General features: G+C 40.9%; 1 protein-coding gene and 1 long non-coding RNA gene across 3 annotated transcripts in view; one reads left to right on the forward strand and one right to left on the reverse strand.

Moving 5' to 3' along the window:
* GREB1L (growth regulation by estrogen in breast cancer 1 like) overlaps positions 1–18,323 on the forward strand; it is a 279,693-nt gene that overhangs the window by 220,308 nt on the left and 41,062 nt on the right. For both annotated transcript variants that reach the window (XM_019526065.1, XM_019526057.1), the window contains 7 exons: positions 3,127–3,453; positions 4,614–4,742; positions 5,261–5,395; positions 7,899–8,096; positions 11,233–11,413; positions 13,378–13,570; positions 15,350–15,483. In XM_019526065.1, coding sequence (XP_019381610.1) covers positions 3,127–3,453; positions 4,614–4,742; positions 5,261–5,395; positions 7,899–8,096; positions 11,233–11,413; positions 13,378–13,570; positions 15,350–15,483 — 1,297 coding nt within the window. The remainder of the gene's footprint in view (positions 1–3,126; positions 3,454–4,613; positions 4,743–5,260; positions 5,396–7,898; positions 8,097–11,232; positions 11,414–13,377; positions 13,571–15,349; positions 15,484–18,323) is intronic.
* On the reverse strand, positions 3,949–10,200 carry LOC109303802. The gene is made up of 3 exons (XR_002099232.1): positions 8,917–10,200; positions 4,527–4,533; positions 3,949–3,959 (listed from the first exon to the last, which is right to left on the reverse strand). It is a non-coding gene; the product is annotated as an uncharacterized LOC109303802 (long non-coding RNA).

An 18,323-nucleotide genomic window follows, 5' to 3' on the forward strand; every position in this document is an offset into this window, starting at 1 on the left:
CTGGCCTCAGAGAGACCTCATAGTTCTTTACAGAACTTAACTCAATTCACACGGGGAAATACTTTCATTGACAACAGCAACACAGAGTCTTTAACCTTAATTCTTTCTACTCACAGTTACTACTTACACAGTGGGTCTGACAGTTCTGGCAGAAAAAAAAGTTTGGATAGGGTGAGCCTCAAGCAGTGAATCAGGAAGACACAGAGACAGCCTGTCACTGAAAAGCCCCAGTAGAGATTTCAAAAGGTCTCTTACCTTGGTTTGGCTCCAGGGCTTCAGTGAAGAGATGTCTGTGTCCCAGCTGATCACGCTGGGTGTCTCTATCCGAGTCATGGCACCAAATTGTGGAAGAAATCAAACTTCTCATTGTGGTTGAATCAGAACTGGCAGAGCCAGCTTTTCTTTATTTAGGGCTATACTGTGATCACAGGGAGGATTCCAGACAGCAAGGGGAATCACCCACTTGTCTGTTTCAAAGGAATCCTCCTCCTCTAAGTTTTTAAGCATATTTATACTTAATACAGATAAAGAGAAAAAAAAATACGACCTTGGAGAAACCAAAACAAGTTTACTTAATTGTACATCTGTGCACAGGGTAATAAGGCATGCAGGATTCCTTATCACAGAACATGCAACTGAAATAAGCAGTATCAGCTCTTCTGATCTTTGTTTTCCTAGTCAAGTAGGCCAGAAGCCCGACTAAATTTACTACCACAGCAGCAAAGGTAGATAAGCCACTGGTCCTTTTGCTTGCCACTCCTGGTGGCTTTGACTATTCTTTGGCATGTTGCCAGGTGTTTTCTGTTTGAAATGTCATATTTTCACTTACTAGCAGTGTGGGGTAATTGTTTGGCATTCTTGTCAGAATATTTCTTCTGTCCTAATGTATCTTATTTCACTAATTCAGGATTAATTTTCTTTGGGTTGAGAGACTTATTAGACATTGGTTCTCACGTGTTTATCCTATTGCCTATGACTCTGAACACGTGAATCAGAAAAGTATCATTATGTGGATGGGAATGCACTGTGGAACCCTGGAACCCTCCAGGTTTTTTGAAATTGAGTTATTTTCTTTCTACCTCTTTTGTCTGTGCATAATAAGCACTTTACATGATATACTTGAGCAGACAGCTAAGAGAACTGAAGAAATGAGCCAGTTGGGATTGTGGGTTAATACTTGTTGTTAATTCGTGTAGAACAAACTGAAATTTTACAGTGGGTTCTTACATTGCCACTCACTGTTTTTTGCGATGGCTTAATTTTTAAAATAACTTGAGGGTAGCCCTTTAATAGGGGGTGATCTTTCCTGAACCAGTGTGATCAGGAAATGTATGTGGTTTCAGCGGTTCTTGCAGTCTGTTTCCTTTGCTCTTATAGATTTTGCATTTGGCTATCTTATCTTCAGGAACTGCGGGTAACATCACCTCAGCTCTGTTTACAGCATTCTATATTTTGTGCCTTTCCATTTGTACAATTACCTTTGTCTTCCTTGGGTGTTTTCAAACTCTTTCAGTCTAGAACTTGTAGGCTACATAATTGGTCACTTTCAACACACTTTTGCTTTTGTTTCTGTGCAGTCTTAGGTTTCTTTCTTTAGCATGTTGCAGACTTTTTACATTTTCTTGTGATGGTAATAATTTTCACTACAGAACATCAGCCATCATTTCCTTGCTAATCCAGATTTTTAGAGATGGATGTGATACTTTGGTGTAGCTGAGGCATTGAGACAATTCTGAAGATACAAACATGTTTCTACAGAAGGGGAATGGAAAATACAGAGTTTTACCCGTTTTGTGTCATTATCATATTTGTCAGGACCTTTTGCCTCAATTCAAAAGTGAAAATTGCCTGACATTCAGAAAATTAGATTCGTCCTACTCATGTTGGTGGTGATAATCCAGTAGAAAAGCTGGTTCTGCATTGACATTTAGGATACATACAGGCATTACATTTAGATTGACATAACCAAGATTGTGCAGATGTTCACAGGATATAAATTGCCCAAAAGATGGCATGCCTGATCTAAGTTCACATTCTGAGGTGAACTAGATCAATAAAATGTTAACCAAATCTACAAAGGGTTAACACAGGACCTGCATATGTTCTCAGCACAACCCCAGGGCTGTACTGTTCCTAACAGCTTAAAGTAAGTCAGCTAGACCTAAACTGAGTGTGATGAATTACTTGTTTGCACCCTTAGCTGACTTTTACAGTAGGTCATTTACCAATTCATTTTCCTACTTCTCAGTCAACTTTTTCCTTTCCATTAACTTCTCTTTCCTTCACCCCTGTTTTTTTGTCTTGACACAAGCATAACATGAAAACATGCATTTCATATACTTCATATATTTGCACAGATGAACAAATTGCTAGACTATCCATCAGTTTCCTGTGGTGCTATTATGGAATATTGGCAATTTGTAACTTGGGTATTTCTTCTTTTTCATTTATGAGTACAGTTTTGTCTGTTCAGGATATCTTCGGAAGCTAGCTATATTTAATCGTGTTAGATTCATACTAGTGAGAAAATGCTAATAAAACTGAATTATTTTGGGAATTGATACTGCTATAACTCACCAATTAAAACTAATGTAATCAATGTCGGAAGTCCATTTCAAGTGTTAGATATGCTTACAATTCTTTTGATCAGAAGCTTGATGTTTTGTTAAATCAAGTTACTCAATTACCCAGTAATTTCCAAACTTGGTTTACTTGGAGAGGTGATAGAAAAAGCATATTTCAGGCCAGTCCTCAAGTTTTAGCATACTGCATTGTCATGATTAAAGGGTGAGTATTGGACTTCCTGTTCCCTGGACCATTGGAGGCTGTATTTATAATATAGATAAATTGCTTCCATATCACCTAAAGAGTACAAATTTTCTTCTCTCCCTTTGCTTGATCTACTTTTTAGTAGCCTGATTGTAGAGGACAGAGAAACTAGGGAGGAGACAGTTTTTGTTTAAAAATAGAACTTTTACAATTAAACAGTGAGAATGTGTTCATGTTAAAAAATATGAAAAAATGCTAGGTTAGTCTAAAAGACTGTCTTAAATCCAGGTGGGCAAATGACTGATTATTTTTAATGCAACAATATTGTGATGAAGAGATGTTCTATTTTAATTATAGGTCCTGACCAGATACCACTCAGGGAAGAGTTTGAACAGATCATGCTGAAAGCTATGCAGGAGTTCACACTGAGAGAGCACTCCTTGCAAATGAGCACTCAGTGTGTCTCAGTGTCACCAGGTCAGCTCCCTTGGCTTGCTAGGTTAATTGCCAGTGTATCTCGGGACATGGTGCATGTGGTGATTACCCAGAATTCTTTGGCTGAAGGTATTTCGGAGACTCTGAGATCCCTCAATGAAATGAAACATCAGCAAAAACTACCAGATTATGTTGTTGCAATTTGCGCATCCAAGATTAGAGGAAATGAGTTCTGTGTGGTAGTTTTAGGTAAGTAACTTTACAGTACTCTCTGGTTACAAAGGCAGTTGTGTTTGCAGTGCTTCAAATTTAAAATCTCCCTCTTCATTTTTTGATTCCATTTTATTTTTTCACTTTGCTCTGTCTTCTGCTCCACCAGGATGTTGTGCACTAGTGGCTACAGGGATCTCAGCAGGTGATGGAACATAGCTGCATGCTTCCAGCAGATCTACTGAATCAGATTATTTAGTCATCCTTTGCTTGAGATGCCTGAAACTGTGCTTGTTTCTTTGTACAGCTGCCTTGGGAAATAGCTTAAGGTGTCCTCTGTGCAATATAAAGCCCTCATGTATCCCTAATTTATACAGCACTGTATAGTTTTTACACTATGGTGGTGAATATCTAAGTGAAACCAAACCTGAGCCTAAGCAGCTCAATTGGCTCCATGCCTAAGGCATGCAGGTGTCTGCAGCTGGTGGTGCACAAAGTAATATGGCCAGCATCATTTCTGGTTACTTTGATTCCCTAGGCAATGACTAGGTACCCATTTACAGCTCGATTCACTGAGGGCAGCCTTCCGCCTGAGTTCAGAGCAAGCAAAACGGTTTTCATCCCACGGCTTGCTCTGAGGTCCTTGGGTACTATTGTTGTTCATGGGCCAGGGATCTTAACTACTCTGACACCATGCCTTCCCTCCAAATGACTAATTTTTTAACAGTATGAAACACAGGACACTACTTCAGCTGTACCATTTTTCACTAGTGGCCATTACAGAAGGTCTGCATTGCATACTTGTGTGCCTGAGAGGAGCTGAATTTATTACTTTCTCTGTGGACAAATCAGATTCTAGTGATAATTTTCTCTTCACATTTTAGCAAAGTTTGCCATCCTTCTGAGGGATAGCCTAAATGCTAACACTGCATATTTCCTTTTAATCCTAGAGCTCAGCCAACATGTCTGTGGACAGTAACTTGCAAGAAATGTGCTAAATAGACATAACTCATCCTCCTGCCTCCTATTGCAGTAGGCTTGAACATCTTACTCCTTGATATTACCAGTCTCTTCTCTGAAAAGACAGTGGAAACCTGTAGTTGAAGATTAACTTTGCCTCTACGCAGTCTTAACAAATTGAAGAGTTTGTAATGACAGTGGGCTGTATCTAATCTTGATATGTCCTTTGCATTCTCTAGGTCAATATCAGTCTAGAGCCCTAGCAGAGAGTATGCTTACAACCAGTGAATTCTTAAAAGAGATCAGTTATGAGCTCATCACAGGAAAAGTTAGTTTCCTGGCATCGCATTTCAAAAATACATCTTTGGGTGAGTGAATTGGAGACTCTCAAGTTCCTGCTAAAAGAGGAAATTTCCTAATGCGCTTTGTATTGGCATATCTTCTTTTAGGGGTTGAAATAAAGGGGTAAGGAGTACCATAACTCCCTCTCCTTTCTGTGGCCTTTGGTTTACTGAGTATAAAGGAGTTCTCTTTCTTTCAGGCCAGTGCAATGAAAGCTACCATCCTGTTTTAGTCTATCCTTACCCTATTTGTGCTGAATTTGATTGTGGGGCATCCAGAAGTGCACAGGGCTTGTGTGCTGATCAGTCAGCATATTTTCATTGTAATTGTTCCTCAGTGACTATCAAATATCACTACTAACTAAAGGAAAAGATATGAAAGTGTCCAGTTCTGATTACCTTTTGGAGTTAAGCTTCATAGTGAGCCACTAGTAAAATTGAGGATAGCAAATATGACATCAGTCATTTAGACTATATGTGCTATAAAGTTTTCCTTCAATTATACTAAGCTCTACTCATGCACATTATTCTTAATTCTTAAATAGGTGATGATTTGGACAAGTTGCTAGAGAAAATGCAGCATCAGCGAGGAGACAGTGTTGTAATCCCTTTTAATGGAGACGTTAATGAATGTTTATCATCTCAGGAGGCAGCTGCCATGGTTTCAGGACAAGAACCAGGTAATATTTTTCTCCTAAGATGTAAAGAGTTACTTATTTGTAGATGTCATAAAATGCATGTCTCAGAGTATTCTGCAGGCATTGAGCCAAAATTATTAGCATTTCTGGCAGAATGCATCAACAAGAGAAAGCAAAGCAATAATCTTGGCACAAAACCTGTATCACAAACAGCTTCCTCTTTTTACCATTCACAATCCTGAATCTAAAATATATTACTTAATGATTCTTAATCTAAAATATTTTACTCTAAGTTTGTACAATGCACAAACTAGAACATGGAGAAATTCCTGTTTAAGACTTAAATTCTGGACTGATCTCACACTGTTATGCCTGGGGAAAAGAACATTGTCTTGAAGTAAAAGCAAAGGAGATCTGTGTCCTGTATCTGACTGTGCTCAGACTACCTATGTGGCCTTTTACAGGTAGCTTTATGTTGTATATGCTTCATTGCGTAAAGTAGCTTGTCTGGGTTACAGGTATTATTGCTTTGAGCCTTAAACAATGGTGAATCTAAAATTTTGAAAAGGTGGTTGTAGATAGTGTGGCACATAATCACTTTTGCAAATGCAGTACATTTTTCTCCAGTTAAAGAGAAACTAGAAGCTCTATTATTTTCTAGGGGGCTAGCGTTAAATTACTCAGTTTAAGATCAAAGCAAAAGCAAATATGATTGGAATTGTGCACAATTTCCTAGATTTTGTGTTAAGTTAAGAAAAAGGAAAAGTATCCAAAAACTAGTTAAAAGATATTGTGTCATTAGTTCCATAATCATTATAATGAAATATACATCTCTTACATTCAGATTCATAAAACAAAATCTAGCCTTCTTGAGCATTTTGACTCCCAGTATTTCATTGTTCCTCATTTCTACACTCAAGTTAATATTGCCACACCTAAGTTAAGGCTTTTTAGGAGAGCTAAAAACGGTCTTCAGGGCTGTTAAAAAGGAGACATTACTAGGAATGGCTAAGAGATATAAACATTTCAGGAAAAAAAGATAGTTTGAACATTGGAACATCTAGGATAGAAAAGGATAGAGGGCCATTAACATGCGTGGAGTGGAGATGATAATGATCTATTAAATTAATTGATTCTCTCAGCACTGCCTAAATAGAAATACAACTGCAGTTGGTTTTAAAGTTTGGATGGAGCAGGGGGTACCTGCTCCACTCAAAGGTACGCCACTGCACCCCACCCCCCGCACCTTCCCTGAATCTGGCCCTATTCTTAACTCATCCAAATTATCCCTGTGTTAGTAGCCACCAAATTCCATAGGTGCCTAAATTGTTTATTCACTTATGTTTTGGATTCTTAGGACTTTACATTTCAGTTTCCACATATATTCATAAGCAAATAGGTGTCTAGTTCGCGCCTAAATCCTGCAGCAGTCCAGAATGGAAGTGGGATGCTCCCTGAACTCTTGCTAAATCCATGGAGGGGCCAAGTTCACAAGGTGCACCCAGAACACACTTTAACTTACCTGAACAGCTTTGAGTTCATTGCAGAATGCTGCAGCCAAAATCGTACTTATTCAAGAATGTGGCCTGAGGTGGAGGAGGAGGCATGGTTGGGACCAATCTTTCGACATCCAATTGTAGTAGTTACAGCACTCATCCGGGAAGGGGAGTTTGAAATGCAAATTTTCTGCTTCCTAGGAGAGTGCTCCAATCACCAGGCTGTTGAATATTCTATGAGGCTGCACCTCTACCCCTCTCATTGAAGCCAAGAGTGCAAGAGTCATGAAGCTAAATGGAGTAAAAGCAAGAAGGAGCCTGACTGCAGCATTGCAATTAGGGCACTTGGCTTGGATGGAGGAATCTATTCCTTGCTTCCAGGATTATATTTGATTTTTACCCAGACTGTTTAATGTAAAATGTATAAGTTTTGGATGGATAAGGGACCAGAACCCAGGGTTCCTTTTTCCCAGATAACTGCTGTAACAACAAAGCTACAGAGCCAGGCTCTCTCTAGTTTGTTCTCCCTCTAGCCTCATGATTCTAGCACTCTTGGTTGTCCAGTACGCCAGCTTCAGCCATGTTTTTATTGCAAAAGTCAATTCTGTACAGTGCCACTAGGAAGCAAGTGGATTTATTCTGTTAAGTAATTTTTGTTGCTAATACAGTATAACCTCATGAATCCGGCATGCTCGGGACCGAGCACCTGCTGGAAATTTGAAAATTGTGGATTTTTGAAACAGTACGGGTAGGGGGGAAGAAGGCGGCGGAGGGTAGCAGCAGCCAGTCCCGGAGCAGTGGCCACGTGCAGAGCGGCAGCACGGGGTGGTGGATGGCAGCATCAGCTGCCGCATACAAGCTTCCCTTTCCACTGCTCTGGGGCCAGCCACCGCTACTCCCCAATTTAGCGTATTTTTAAGAAGTGCCAGATTTTTGAGAATTCCAGATTTTTTATATCCGGATTAATGAGGTTATACTGTGTAGGATAGAATATTTTGAAGATTTGTTTAACATAAACTGAATTAAAATCTGATGCCTTTTCTTATTAGATTTGGATGTTGACACTTTCCAGATTTACCAGCCACAGCTTACTGTTGCCAGAAAGCTCTTGTCCCAAGTCTGTGCTATAGCAGACAGTGGCAATCAAAGTCTGGATCTGGGCCACTTTAGTAAAGTAGACTTCATCATTGTAGTTCCTCGTTCAGAGGTCCTGGTCCAGCAGACTCTTCAACGGATTCGACAATCAGGTAAAGCAATGGAGAGGGAGGCTTTTTTATTAAATCAAACCAGTTCATCTATGTACACCTGGCATGCAGTGCTTGAATAACCTGTTCCAGACTCTATTTTGCAAATCCCACATTTGTCCAGCTAGTGTCATATAAGGTCTAAAGTAATGAGTCTCAACCAGGGTGCCATGGACTCCTGGGATACCTTAAGATCCTGTCAAGTGTGCCACATGTTAGGTCTGCAAACTTGATTCACAAGATAAACCCAGGAGCTTTCTCGTAAGAATCCATAGTGTTAAAAATTCTCTGATTTGCAGTGATTTTTATAAATTCTTTGCTACAGAAGAATTGCTCTAATTTCAAAGAGTGAAAACTAAGAGCTGGCATTTTCCAAGGCGTGCCTTGAGGCTAAAAAGGTCTAACAGGTCACCTTTCATAAAAACAAATCTATTGCATCTACTGCATAGCTGGTAGAGGACGCTGCTACATTTCTGTAACAGTTGGATTATCTTTGAGCAGAGGCAACAACCAGCAATATGAAAGCAAAAGAAAGAATAAACAAATGTCTTTTCATACTTTCTTAGGGACATGGGGTGGATAGGGCCACCTGAGCCATTGAATCTAGTCCCCTGCTTTGGCTGGAAGTCATTAACCCAAGGGGCCACCAAAATCACTACTTCAAACCTTTGCACATGACTAAAAAGCACAATACTCAGAACATTAAGAGCACCCTGAAGGATGGCATAGGTAAAATGGAGATGAAGGTATTGTTCATGCCATGCTTTTATTACAACAGGAAGTAGTTGGTTAATATATGCTCAGAAATTTTGAGGAAAAGAACTATGCTACAGGAAAGGCAAAAAACCTCACAGTCCTTGCCAATCTGACCTAGGGGGAAAATTCTCTCATGACCTCAAATTTGAGTGATATGAGCCTGAGCAGAACAAGGCCCTCTACCCAGGTAGCCTCTGGTTTTCTAAGTGCCAGTGGGATCATCAGTGCACCCCAGTCAAAAAACACCAGATTTAACTGTGGCCAATATTCCAGTGCCTCAGCAAAAGATAAATAATAACCCCCAAAACCCAGAAGTCGATAGCATTCATGAGGTGAAAAAGTTTTCCTGGTCCCAATGGGTGACCTGCAGAAGTCCTGAGGAATGAGTTTGCAAGACACTTCCCACACTATAAGGTATTTGTCCCAGCCTGGGGGACCACAAACACCCAGGTTGTTCAGCCATAACTCCCTGTCTTCTCACACCATCCTTTCCATAAACGTATCCAGTTTCATCTTAAAGCAAATCAGGTTTTTGCCTACTACCTGTGGGCTTGGAACACCATTTCAAACTTGATTTTTCTGATATTTAGAAATCTTTTAATTTCCAGTTTAAATGTATTCATAGCTAGTCTGTAGTCATTTGATTTTTGTGTTGGGCCTATTTTCAGCCTGAAAAATGCTTTTCTTGCCTAAATATTCACCCATGAATGCATTTGTAAAATATGACCATATCCCTCTGAATCTCCATTTAGCTGTATGAGAAAGGCCAGGCTCCTTTAATCTTTCTTAAGAAAATGTTTTCATTCCTTTAACCATCTTAGAGGCCCTTCATTGAATTCATTTCAGTTTTAGTTCATCTTTCCTGAACTGGTGACCAGAACTGCATACAGGATTCTAAATGGGGTCACACAGTATACAATGCTACTAATATTCTCCTTGTCTCTACTGCACATATCCTGCCTAGTACAACCTAGAATTGCATTAGTTTTTTTTTTGTACCCCACTGCTGCATTGCACTGGCAGCTCATGGTCATCCTATGATCAACCAGCACACCCAGGTCTCCCTTTTTCTCAGATGTCTCCAGTCTATGTGCTCCTATACTACAACTGAAGTCCTTGTTATTGGTCATAGTATTAAACCCAGATTTGTTTGGTTTTTTAATTTAATATGCCTGTATTCACATACACAGTAATGTAGGAAATGCCATGTTGACTCAATTAGTAATCTTTTTGGTCCAGTATTCTGTGACTGGAATAGCCAGAAAGAGAAGCAGAAGGCTCATGATGTCCTTTTTTATGGACTGATTTGGCTGTCGAGAGAGAGTTTTGGTGGTGTTGCAGCTGTGGTGGTCCAGGAAAAATATGAAGCGCAAGGATTTTTGTCGGTGGTATCTTTTATGGGACCAGTAATAGTTGGGAGGGAGACAGGTAAGCTTTTGGGTATGAAGTAACCTTCCTTAGGTGTCTCCTGAGGTCTAGACCTGAGGAACGGCACTTCATACCTGAAAGCTTGTGTCCCTCCCAGCTATACAGTTGATCCAATAAAGGCTATCTCCCACAAAAATCTCTCCTTATTGAAGGAGATATTGTCTCACATAGTCTGTCAATGACTGTTCTGTGGCCTGAAACATCAGGATTTATGAGCTTTCTTTAAAAGTATCCCGTGTAATGTAACTGTGGATTATCTGTATACATTTGTAATCCATTTTGAATCCCTTTCAACTTTTGGTCTGCAGTGTTTTATGGCAGGGAGTTCCACAGGATAGTTGTATACTGTAAGTGCAGGTCTTCTTTGTTCTTTTTTTTTTTTAACTGAGTGATTTATAGTTAGTTAAAAATCTGACAATCCAGAATAAATGTTTTACTGTGGACTGCTGTTAACAGTATTACTTGGAAACAGTTTCTATTGCAAACCAAGGAATACATTTTGTCTCCCTTATGAATATAGGTATAGTCTGTTAGACAGTTTACAAGAACTGCACACAAAATGTTGTACTTCCTGCTGTTTGGAAAAGGCTGTAGGAGGTAGCAGCAATTTTAGCTTTGTCTCAGGAAAGCAGAAAAGATTGACAGTATTGGCAAGAAATCTGTATATTTATAAATATTTGAAGTGGTATGGGAGACAAAATACCTTTTCTGTTTCTAGTGGGATATAATGTATTAGCAGAACATGGGAAAACTTGGCCTATTGTCACTGTGTAAAGCCAAGTCAGTGGAATTTTGGAGCATCTTTATGTAGGTCTGACATTTTTCTAGTAATGTTTTGACTCTGGAATTACCGTACACCTCTCTCTCCTTGGAGAAAATCTAGAAATGGTGAAATCACTGTCACCACCAGAGTGAAAGTACATTTTCCCCCTTTTCTAATTTTTATTTTTGGCAGGTGTTCTTGTAGACTTGGGCCTTGAAGACAATGGGACAGCCTATCAGAGAGCAGAGAAATACGTAGTGCGCCTTGACAATGAGCTCCAAGCTAAGTTTGAAATTTTTATGAGACGGGTAAAGCAGAATCCATACACACTGTTTGTGCTGGTTCACGACAATGCTCATGTGGATTTAACAAGGTAAGTACTTTGGAATAACAAGACAAAACATTTCTTCTTTGTCTATTCACATGAGGGTTTTAAAACAAAATCAAAACTGTGCTCTAGGAGTCTGTTTTTACTTTGTGCCTGAACCATTTCAGTCTATATAAACATATATCACTTGCTTTACCCATCCTAGATATTTCTAAATTTATAATGCTTATTCAATTTAAGGCACTATAAATAGATTTAACTTTAGATTTTTAGATTCTAAAAAAGCTCCTCCCATAGGGGATTGTCCTTCATGGTCTCTTTTCTCCTCCTAGCAACATTCTCCAATTTCTTGGGGCTTTCCCAGTTTCCTTTCCTTCTCAACAGGCAGTGAGCAGAGAGAAACAACTGATGGTATACTCCGTGCCATACAAAATGATACTTGAGTACTTGGAGCTAAAAGAACTGCCTTTCTTCTCTACCAAAATAGGATAAGAAAGGAGAACTCTGATCCAGTATCACAAAAATAGACCACTTACTTCCCTCAGGCTCTTTCCATGTTCATGGTTAGATTAGCTGACTGGGAGGTTTCCAGTTAGCCACATTTTTTAAACCAAAGGGTTTTTTTGTAGTTGTTGTTATTAATGTTTTTCATTTAAATAGATTTACTGAAGATAGAACTGAAATTTTTCTCTCAGAAACAGAGCTCTCTTAAAGAGAGGGAGTCATTTGTTATCTTTTTCTGTAACAGGTGTTTCTTCTTTTTAAATGCAACCATAGTTAATTTCAAGTCAAAGATTTTTAAGTTGGGAACATTGATAAAGCATCATGAGTGTGGAGGTTAAGTGGCAGTGTTTGGTCTGAACAGAAAATGCACCAAGAAAACACATGCTGTTATGAATCCCCCTTCTCAATGGAAAGGGAATTAATTAAAATGAGTTCTTGTAAGAGGCATGAGACAACCCTTTTACTGGGAACAAGCCATACAACGGCATATTGTCAGCATCATGGGGTACAGCATATAAAGTTTGGCAACAACCTTACTGCCTGTTGGGAAGCCCAGCAAGGACATACACTGGTCAAGTCCATTTTATTCAAGCACCTCAGCTTCACCCTGGTATTGTCCTGAATATAAGATTACTTAGTCATGAGTATATCTTCTATCACATTGATCATAGTTTTCTGCAAAATTTTAACAATATGGAACAGTGACTTGCAACTTGCATAAACTGCAGCTAAAAATACCTTCCCAACGCACTGGTAATTTTCTATTCCTTTTCAAGGACAACTGATCTGTCCAAAGTATCTGTTGGTTGCAGCTTGTTCATGGACCTTTAGCCCTGTGACCACACACGTACACTCTTGTATGCCGCTCTTGCACGCTCTCTTATGGTCTCTCTCATGCTCTTGTGCTCTCGCTCACTCTCGTGCTATCTCTCTCTTTCCTTTCATTGGTAGAATTATAATATACAAAACACAGTCTATGAAGTAACCCTCAACTGAAGGAGATGAAAGCATCTTGTCAATTATTTTTTCCCAAAAACAAATTTGTGTTTTCTCTGAGGAATTCCAGATTTGGTCTATTGTATCCTGTAGGTCCACTGAAGTAAGTGAGCACAGGAGAGTGTCCTCCTGCCTTGAGTTCTGTATGTAAGGACTGGTTCTGTATCAGGAATTCAGTTACTCACCTTCTGCAAAAGCATGGAACAGCTCTCTGCAGCTAAAAGACAGTTAATCTGTATTCAGCTTGTTTATAATAACCTCCCTTCTGGTACTTTCTTAAATTGGCAGGCTGATTTAGTCATATCATGGTGGAAGACTTTGCTTCATTATTTGTTTTATTTTTCTCTCTCACTCCTGGACTTTTCTCTGCAGGTCATCTAGGTGGTTTGGGGATCTCTTGCTCATTTCAGAGAACATATTCATGTAGAGCTGTTCATCTGGAGATTTTATTTTGACCAGTTGAATTTGAAAAATACAAAATGAACATTTCATTTTCTTTATTTCTGCAGTGCCATCTCAAGTTCACTATCACATGGGGAACCCAGTCATGGATTGGCAGATAGAGTTATAAATTGCAGAGAGGTTCTTGAGGCTTTCAATCTCCTTGTTCTTCAGGTCAGCTCTTTTCCCTACACTCTACAAACGCAGCAGTCCAGGATAAGCTCTAACAATGAGGTACACTGGATACAATTGGACAATACAGTAAGTATTGTAAGTAACTGCTGAGCCTTAAATTGTAGCACCTTCTACATCTGTCAAATTCTATTTTGTGTAACCCAGGTGTATAAACAGAAATCTTGGAGAAATCTATTTTCCAGGTTGGAATTCATTTCTTACCTGATGGGCCAGTGCAATCCCCTGACCCTTTTTCCTTGGAGCTTTTGGAAGTGCAACTGCTTTCTAGCATAAGGATCAGAGTGTTTTTCTTTACCCAAGTCAGATGGTATAAGAAAGGCTAAAGCAGGCTTTGGTGCAGCAAAGCACTTGTAGATATGAATAACTTTAGGCATGTGCATAGGCCCATTAACTTCAATAAATCTGCTTGTGTGTTTCATCTTTTCTGTGTGTTTAAGTATATAGGTGGATTGCAGCCCTAGTAAAAATCTGTGCTGGGCCAGCAGCAGGGATGGTGCTCAAGGGCAACCAGCACTGCTCCATTAGGGGCAGGTCCTGTCAGACCAACCTGATTGCCTTCTATGATCGGGTCACAAAAGCATTGGATGCAGGTGTCACTGTGGATATAGTATTTCTGGACCTCAGCAAGGCCTTTGACACAGCCTCCCACCCCGTCCTCATTAAAAAAACTAGGTGACTGAGGCATTGATGCCTACACAGTCAGATGTATTGCAGATTGGCTGAAGGGTCATACTCAGAGGGTAGTGGTGGTGGATGGGTCTTTTTCGACCTGGAGGGAAGTGGGCAGTGGAGTCCCCCAGGGTTCGGTCCTTGGGCCTGCATTGTTCAGCTTCTTCATTAGTGACTTGGATGATGGGGTGAAAAGCAGCCTGTTTAAATTTGCTGGTGATACCAAGATTTGGGGTGAGGTGGGCACACTAGTAGGGAAAGACAGATTACAGCAGGACCTGGACAGGTTACAAGGGTAGGCTAATGAAAATAGGATGGGTTTCAATACTGACAAGTGCAGAGTGCTGCACTTGGGCAGTAGGAACCAGCAGCACACTTATAAGTTGGGAAAATCCCTTCTCGAGAGCATGGTGGCAGAAAGATCTTGGAGTCATTGTTGACTCCAAGATGAACATGGGCCGACAATGCGAGGTGACGATCAGTAGGGTTAACCATACCTTGTCGTGCATCCACAGATGCATCTCAAGCAGGGCCAGGGAGGTGATCCTCCCCGTGTATGCGACACTGGTCAGGCCGTAGCTGGAGTACTGTGTTCAGTTCTGGGTGCCACACTTCAGGAGGGATGTGGACACCATTGAGAGGGTCCAGAGGAGGGCCACCCGCATGATCTGCGGACAGCCAGGCAGACCCTACAAAGAGAGGCTACAGGACCTGAACCTGTTCAGCCTTTGCAAGAGAAGGCTGAGGGGGGACCTGGTGGCCATCTATAAACTCACTAGGGGGGACCAGCAGGGTTTGGGAGAGAACTTGTTCCCCCTAGCACCCGCCCAGGGTAACAAGGAATAATGGCCACAAGTTGTTAGACAGTAGGTTTAGACTAGACATCCCAAGGCACTACTTCACAGTCAGGGAGGCTAGGATCTGGAACCAACTTCCAAGGGAAGTGGTGATGGCTCCTACCCTGGGGGTCTTTAAGAGAAGGCTTGATGTCTATCTGGCTAGGGTCATTTGAGCCCTGTTTTCTCTCTTGCCCAGGGCAGGTGGTCAGACTTGATGATCTACAAGGTCCCTTCCGACCCTACTTCTGTGAATCTATGTATTGACTAGAGTTTGTAGTTGTGTGACAAGTGTAAACTATCTCTGACCTTTGTTATGTTTCTGATCTCTCTGGAATAGGACGATGTGGGCAGTGAAGAAAAGCTATATTTTGGCTTAACTGAATATAGCAAATCTCTACAATGGGGAATCACAAGCCCCCTGCTGAGATGTGATGAAACATTTGAAAAAATGGTGAACACACTCTTGGAAAGGTAAACAGTAAGAAGAGAATTTTGAACAGTGCTTAATTCTGATCCAAATACAGAAGATGGTTACAATTTTATATACTTTGGATGGAGGTATGATATCACAGTGTGAAAGATGCTGGTAACTGGATTGAGACTCAACAAATGGAACAATAGACACATGGCATTAACTTTTGGTCTCTGTTATTTGAGGCTAGATTTAACTAACAGTTGCTTCATATCTCCTCATTTAGTACTAGACAGTCCTGTACCATAAGGTATTCATAATCAGGAAGTCTGGATGTACTGCAACAGACTGAGATGAAGTAGTCTGTTGCCTATAAAAGTTAATGCCTTTCTGAACAGGATAGTAAGGACCCCTCTACACACACAGGTAGAACCACAATGGGATCTACACAATTGCATCTCCACACAATTACAATCCACACAATTGCACCTCCTGACATGCCACACGTGCATAGCAGGAGGCATGATTGTGGGATCATGTTTCATATCCCATCACACGTTCTTGTTGGTGTAGGAGGAGCCCAGTATCACAATCCTGGGCTCCACCAGCACTGCTGCAAGGCCTGCACCTCACAAAGCTCACAGCAGTGGCAAAGCTCTTGCCACTGCCCATGCTGCAAGCCCCACACCTCCTAAGGCTTGCAGCAGGTGAGCCCCACAGCTGATGTGGGCTGTGGGGCTTGCAGTGTGGGGCAGCACTTTTGGCTTAGCCTGAGGAGGTGCCATGGTGTGGTTTTCCTGTTGAAATCAGATCACCTTGAATGGCATTGTGTAGTGAAGGGTGGAGACCCATCCAATGCACTGGAGACAAGGCCCTCTATGAGAGTCTACTATAGCCTCCCAATGGAAGGATCTCGACTATGTGCCTATTTTATGGAGATGAGAGATTACTCCCTAGCTTGTGCCTTTTGATCTGTTGGCGAAGGGAAAGTGAGACGCAGGGGCATCCAAACCCCGCAAGACCTCTGGCCTTGGGCCTGCATGTAGGATGCCTGCCATGGATTTGGAAGTATCTGAAGCTCCAGGCTGAAGAGTCTGGGAGGTAAGGTACTTGTGAATCGTAGTATGTTAGGGATATCGGAAGCACCAGGCTGAGGAGTTTGGGGGGATGCTTGCCAGTGGTAGTGCCATATGGATGTGAACAACTGAGCTCTGCAAATAATTCTGTGGTCTTTAGCCCAATAAGTTTTAAAAGCACTCTTTGCTCAAATAAAGGGGAAAAAAAAAAAGCTCTGCTCAGTTGATGGAATTTGGAATGGATTTGACTGATTTGGCCTGAGATACAAAATTTGATTTATAAAAAAAAAAAAAAAAAAAGTGGGGAGAATGCTGCTGCTGTGAGCTTCCTGAGGTGTGGGGCTTGCAGCAGTGGCAGCATTTTCCCTGCTGCCCCCATTGCGAGCCCCACAGCTGCTGAGGCTTGCAGTAGTGGCATCATTCACAGCGCTGCTCCTGCTGTGAGCCCTACACCTGATGAGGCTTGCAGAGGGGCAGCATTTTCCCAGCTGCAAGCACCGTGGCTGATGAGGCTCACATTGGAGGCAGTGCCAGGAATGCTGCAACCACTTCAAGCCTTGTTAGCTGCAGGGTTGGCAGTGGATGGGACACCGCTGTGGCTGAGAGCTCCACAGTTGATGGGACTCCCCACCATAGGGGAGCACGTGGCCACACATTCCATTAATGTCACGATTGGAACAAGCTACATTACACATTTTCTGTGGAATAACTTTATAGCTTATTGGTTATCATGTCATTAATTGGTTAACTGGTTAATTGCACCTTTGTTGTAATGTGTAGAGGGGGCCTAAGGTGCCATTCTGCCTTGCTTTCTGCCTAACATATTCTAAGAGAAGCCAAATATGGTGAGAAGGGCAGTCATATCTTTAAAAAATGCTGATCTCTCTACAGAGTATATTACCTATATATGTAATTTTTGATTCTGCTAACTGACCTTAATTTCTGTGTTCTATGGTAGTGTTATGTTTCCGTGCTATTTTTCCTACTAATTTTACGTTCATTTTTTGCTGTGGGGATCATTCTGTCATTCTGTTTTATGAAACAAGGCGCTTCAGGTTGAGGAGATTACTGAGGTAGACAGATTGTCCAAGCTTAGCATTACTAAGGAAAAATTCAGACATTCTAGTATTTTTTTATTAGGATCACAGTTGTGAATTTTCCTTTATTTGAGCAAAGACTGCTTTTAAAACTTATTGGGCTAAAGACCACAGAATTATTTGCAGACCTCTTGGTGCAGGCAGGTCAAAAGCAGTCAGCACAGATTTATAAAAGGGAACATCATGTTTAATAAATATGATTAAGTAATTAAAGGAATGGACAAAGAATTCTTAGGGATGAAGAAATTTATTTGTGAAAGAGTTTTTTGCTGTAGTACCACATAAGAGTAGTGTCAAAGGCTCAGTAGTGTTCTTTTAAATAGTGCCAAAGTGATTTAGAATTGCATGTTACGCTGAAAAATGATCCTAATTCTCCTGGAGATTTTGGAAACTCCCCATATATAGGCCAAAATATAATGGAATATGCATGCTTAGTTGGAGGAATGTGACAAATGGAGTGTCACAGGAATTGATATGACCTACAGTCTATTCCCAGGTACAGGCAGTCCTCCGACTTATGATGCAATTGGTTCCTGAAAACCGCGTCTTAAGTCGAAACGTTGTAACTCAGAACCAGTTTTCCTATAGGAACAATGTTATAAAAAGGGGATTGGTTCCTTTACCACACTGGACACAGCTGCCTCAAGCTGGTAACTCTGTTGTGGTGGGGGTGCAGATCAATGCCTCGGCAGCAAGGAAAGAATTGGGGCTGGGGCAAGGGCTGCC

The sequence above is a fragment of the Gavialis gangeticus genome, unplaced genomic scaffold (assembly GCF_001723915.1).
Source record: "Gavialis gangeticus isolate Ggan-Ray unplaced genomic scaffold, GavGan_comp1, whole genome shotgun sequence".
Lineage (NCBI taxonomy): Eukaryota > Metazoa > Chordata > Crocodylia > Gavialidae > Gavialis > Gavialis gangeticus.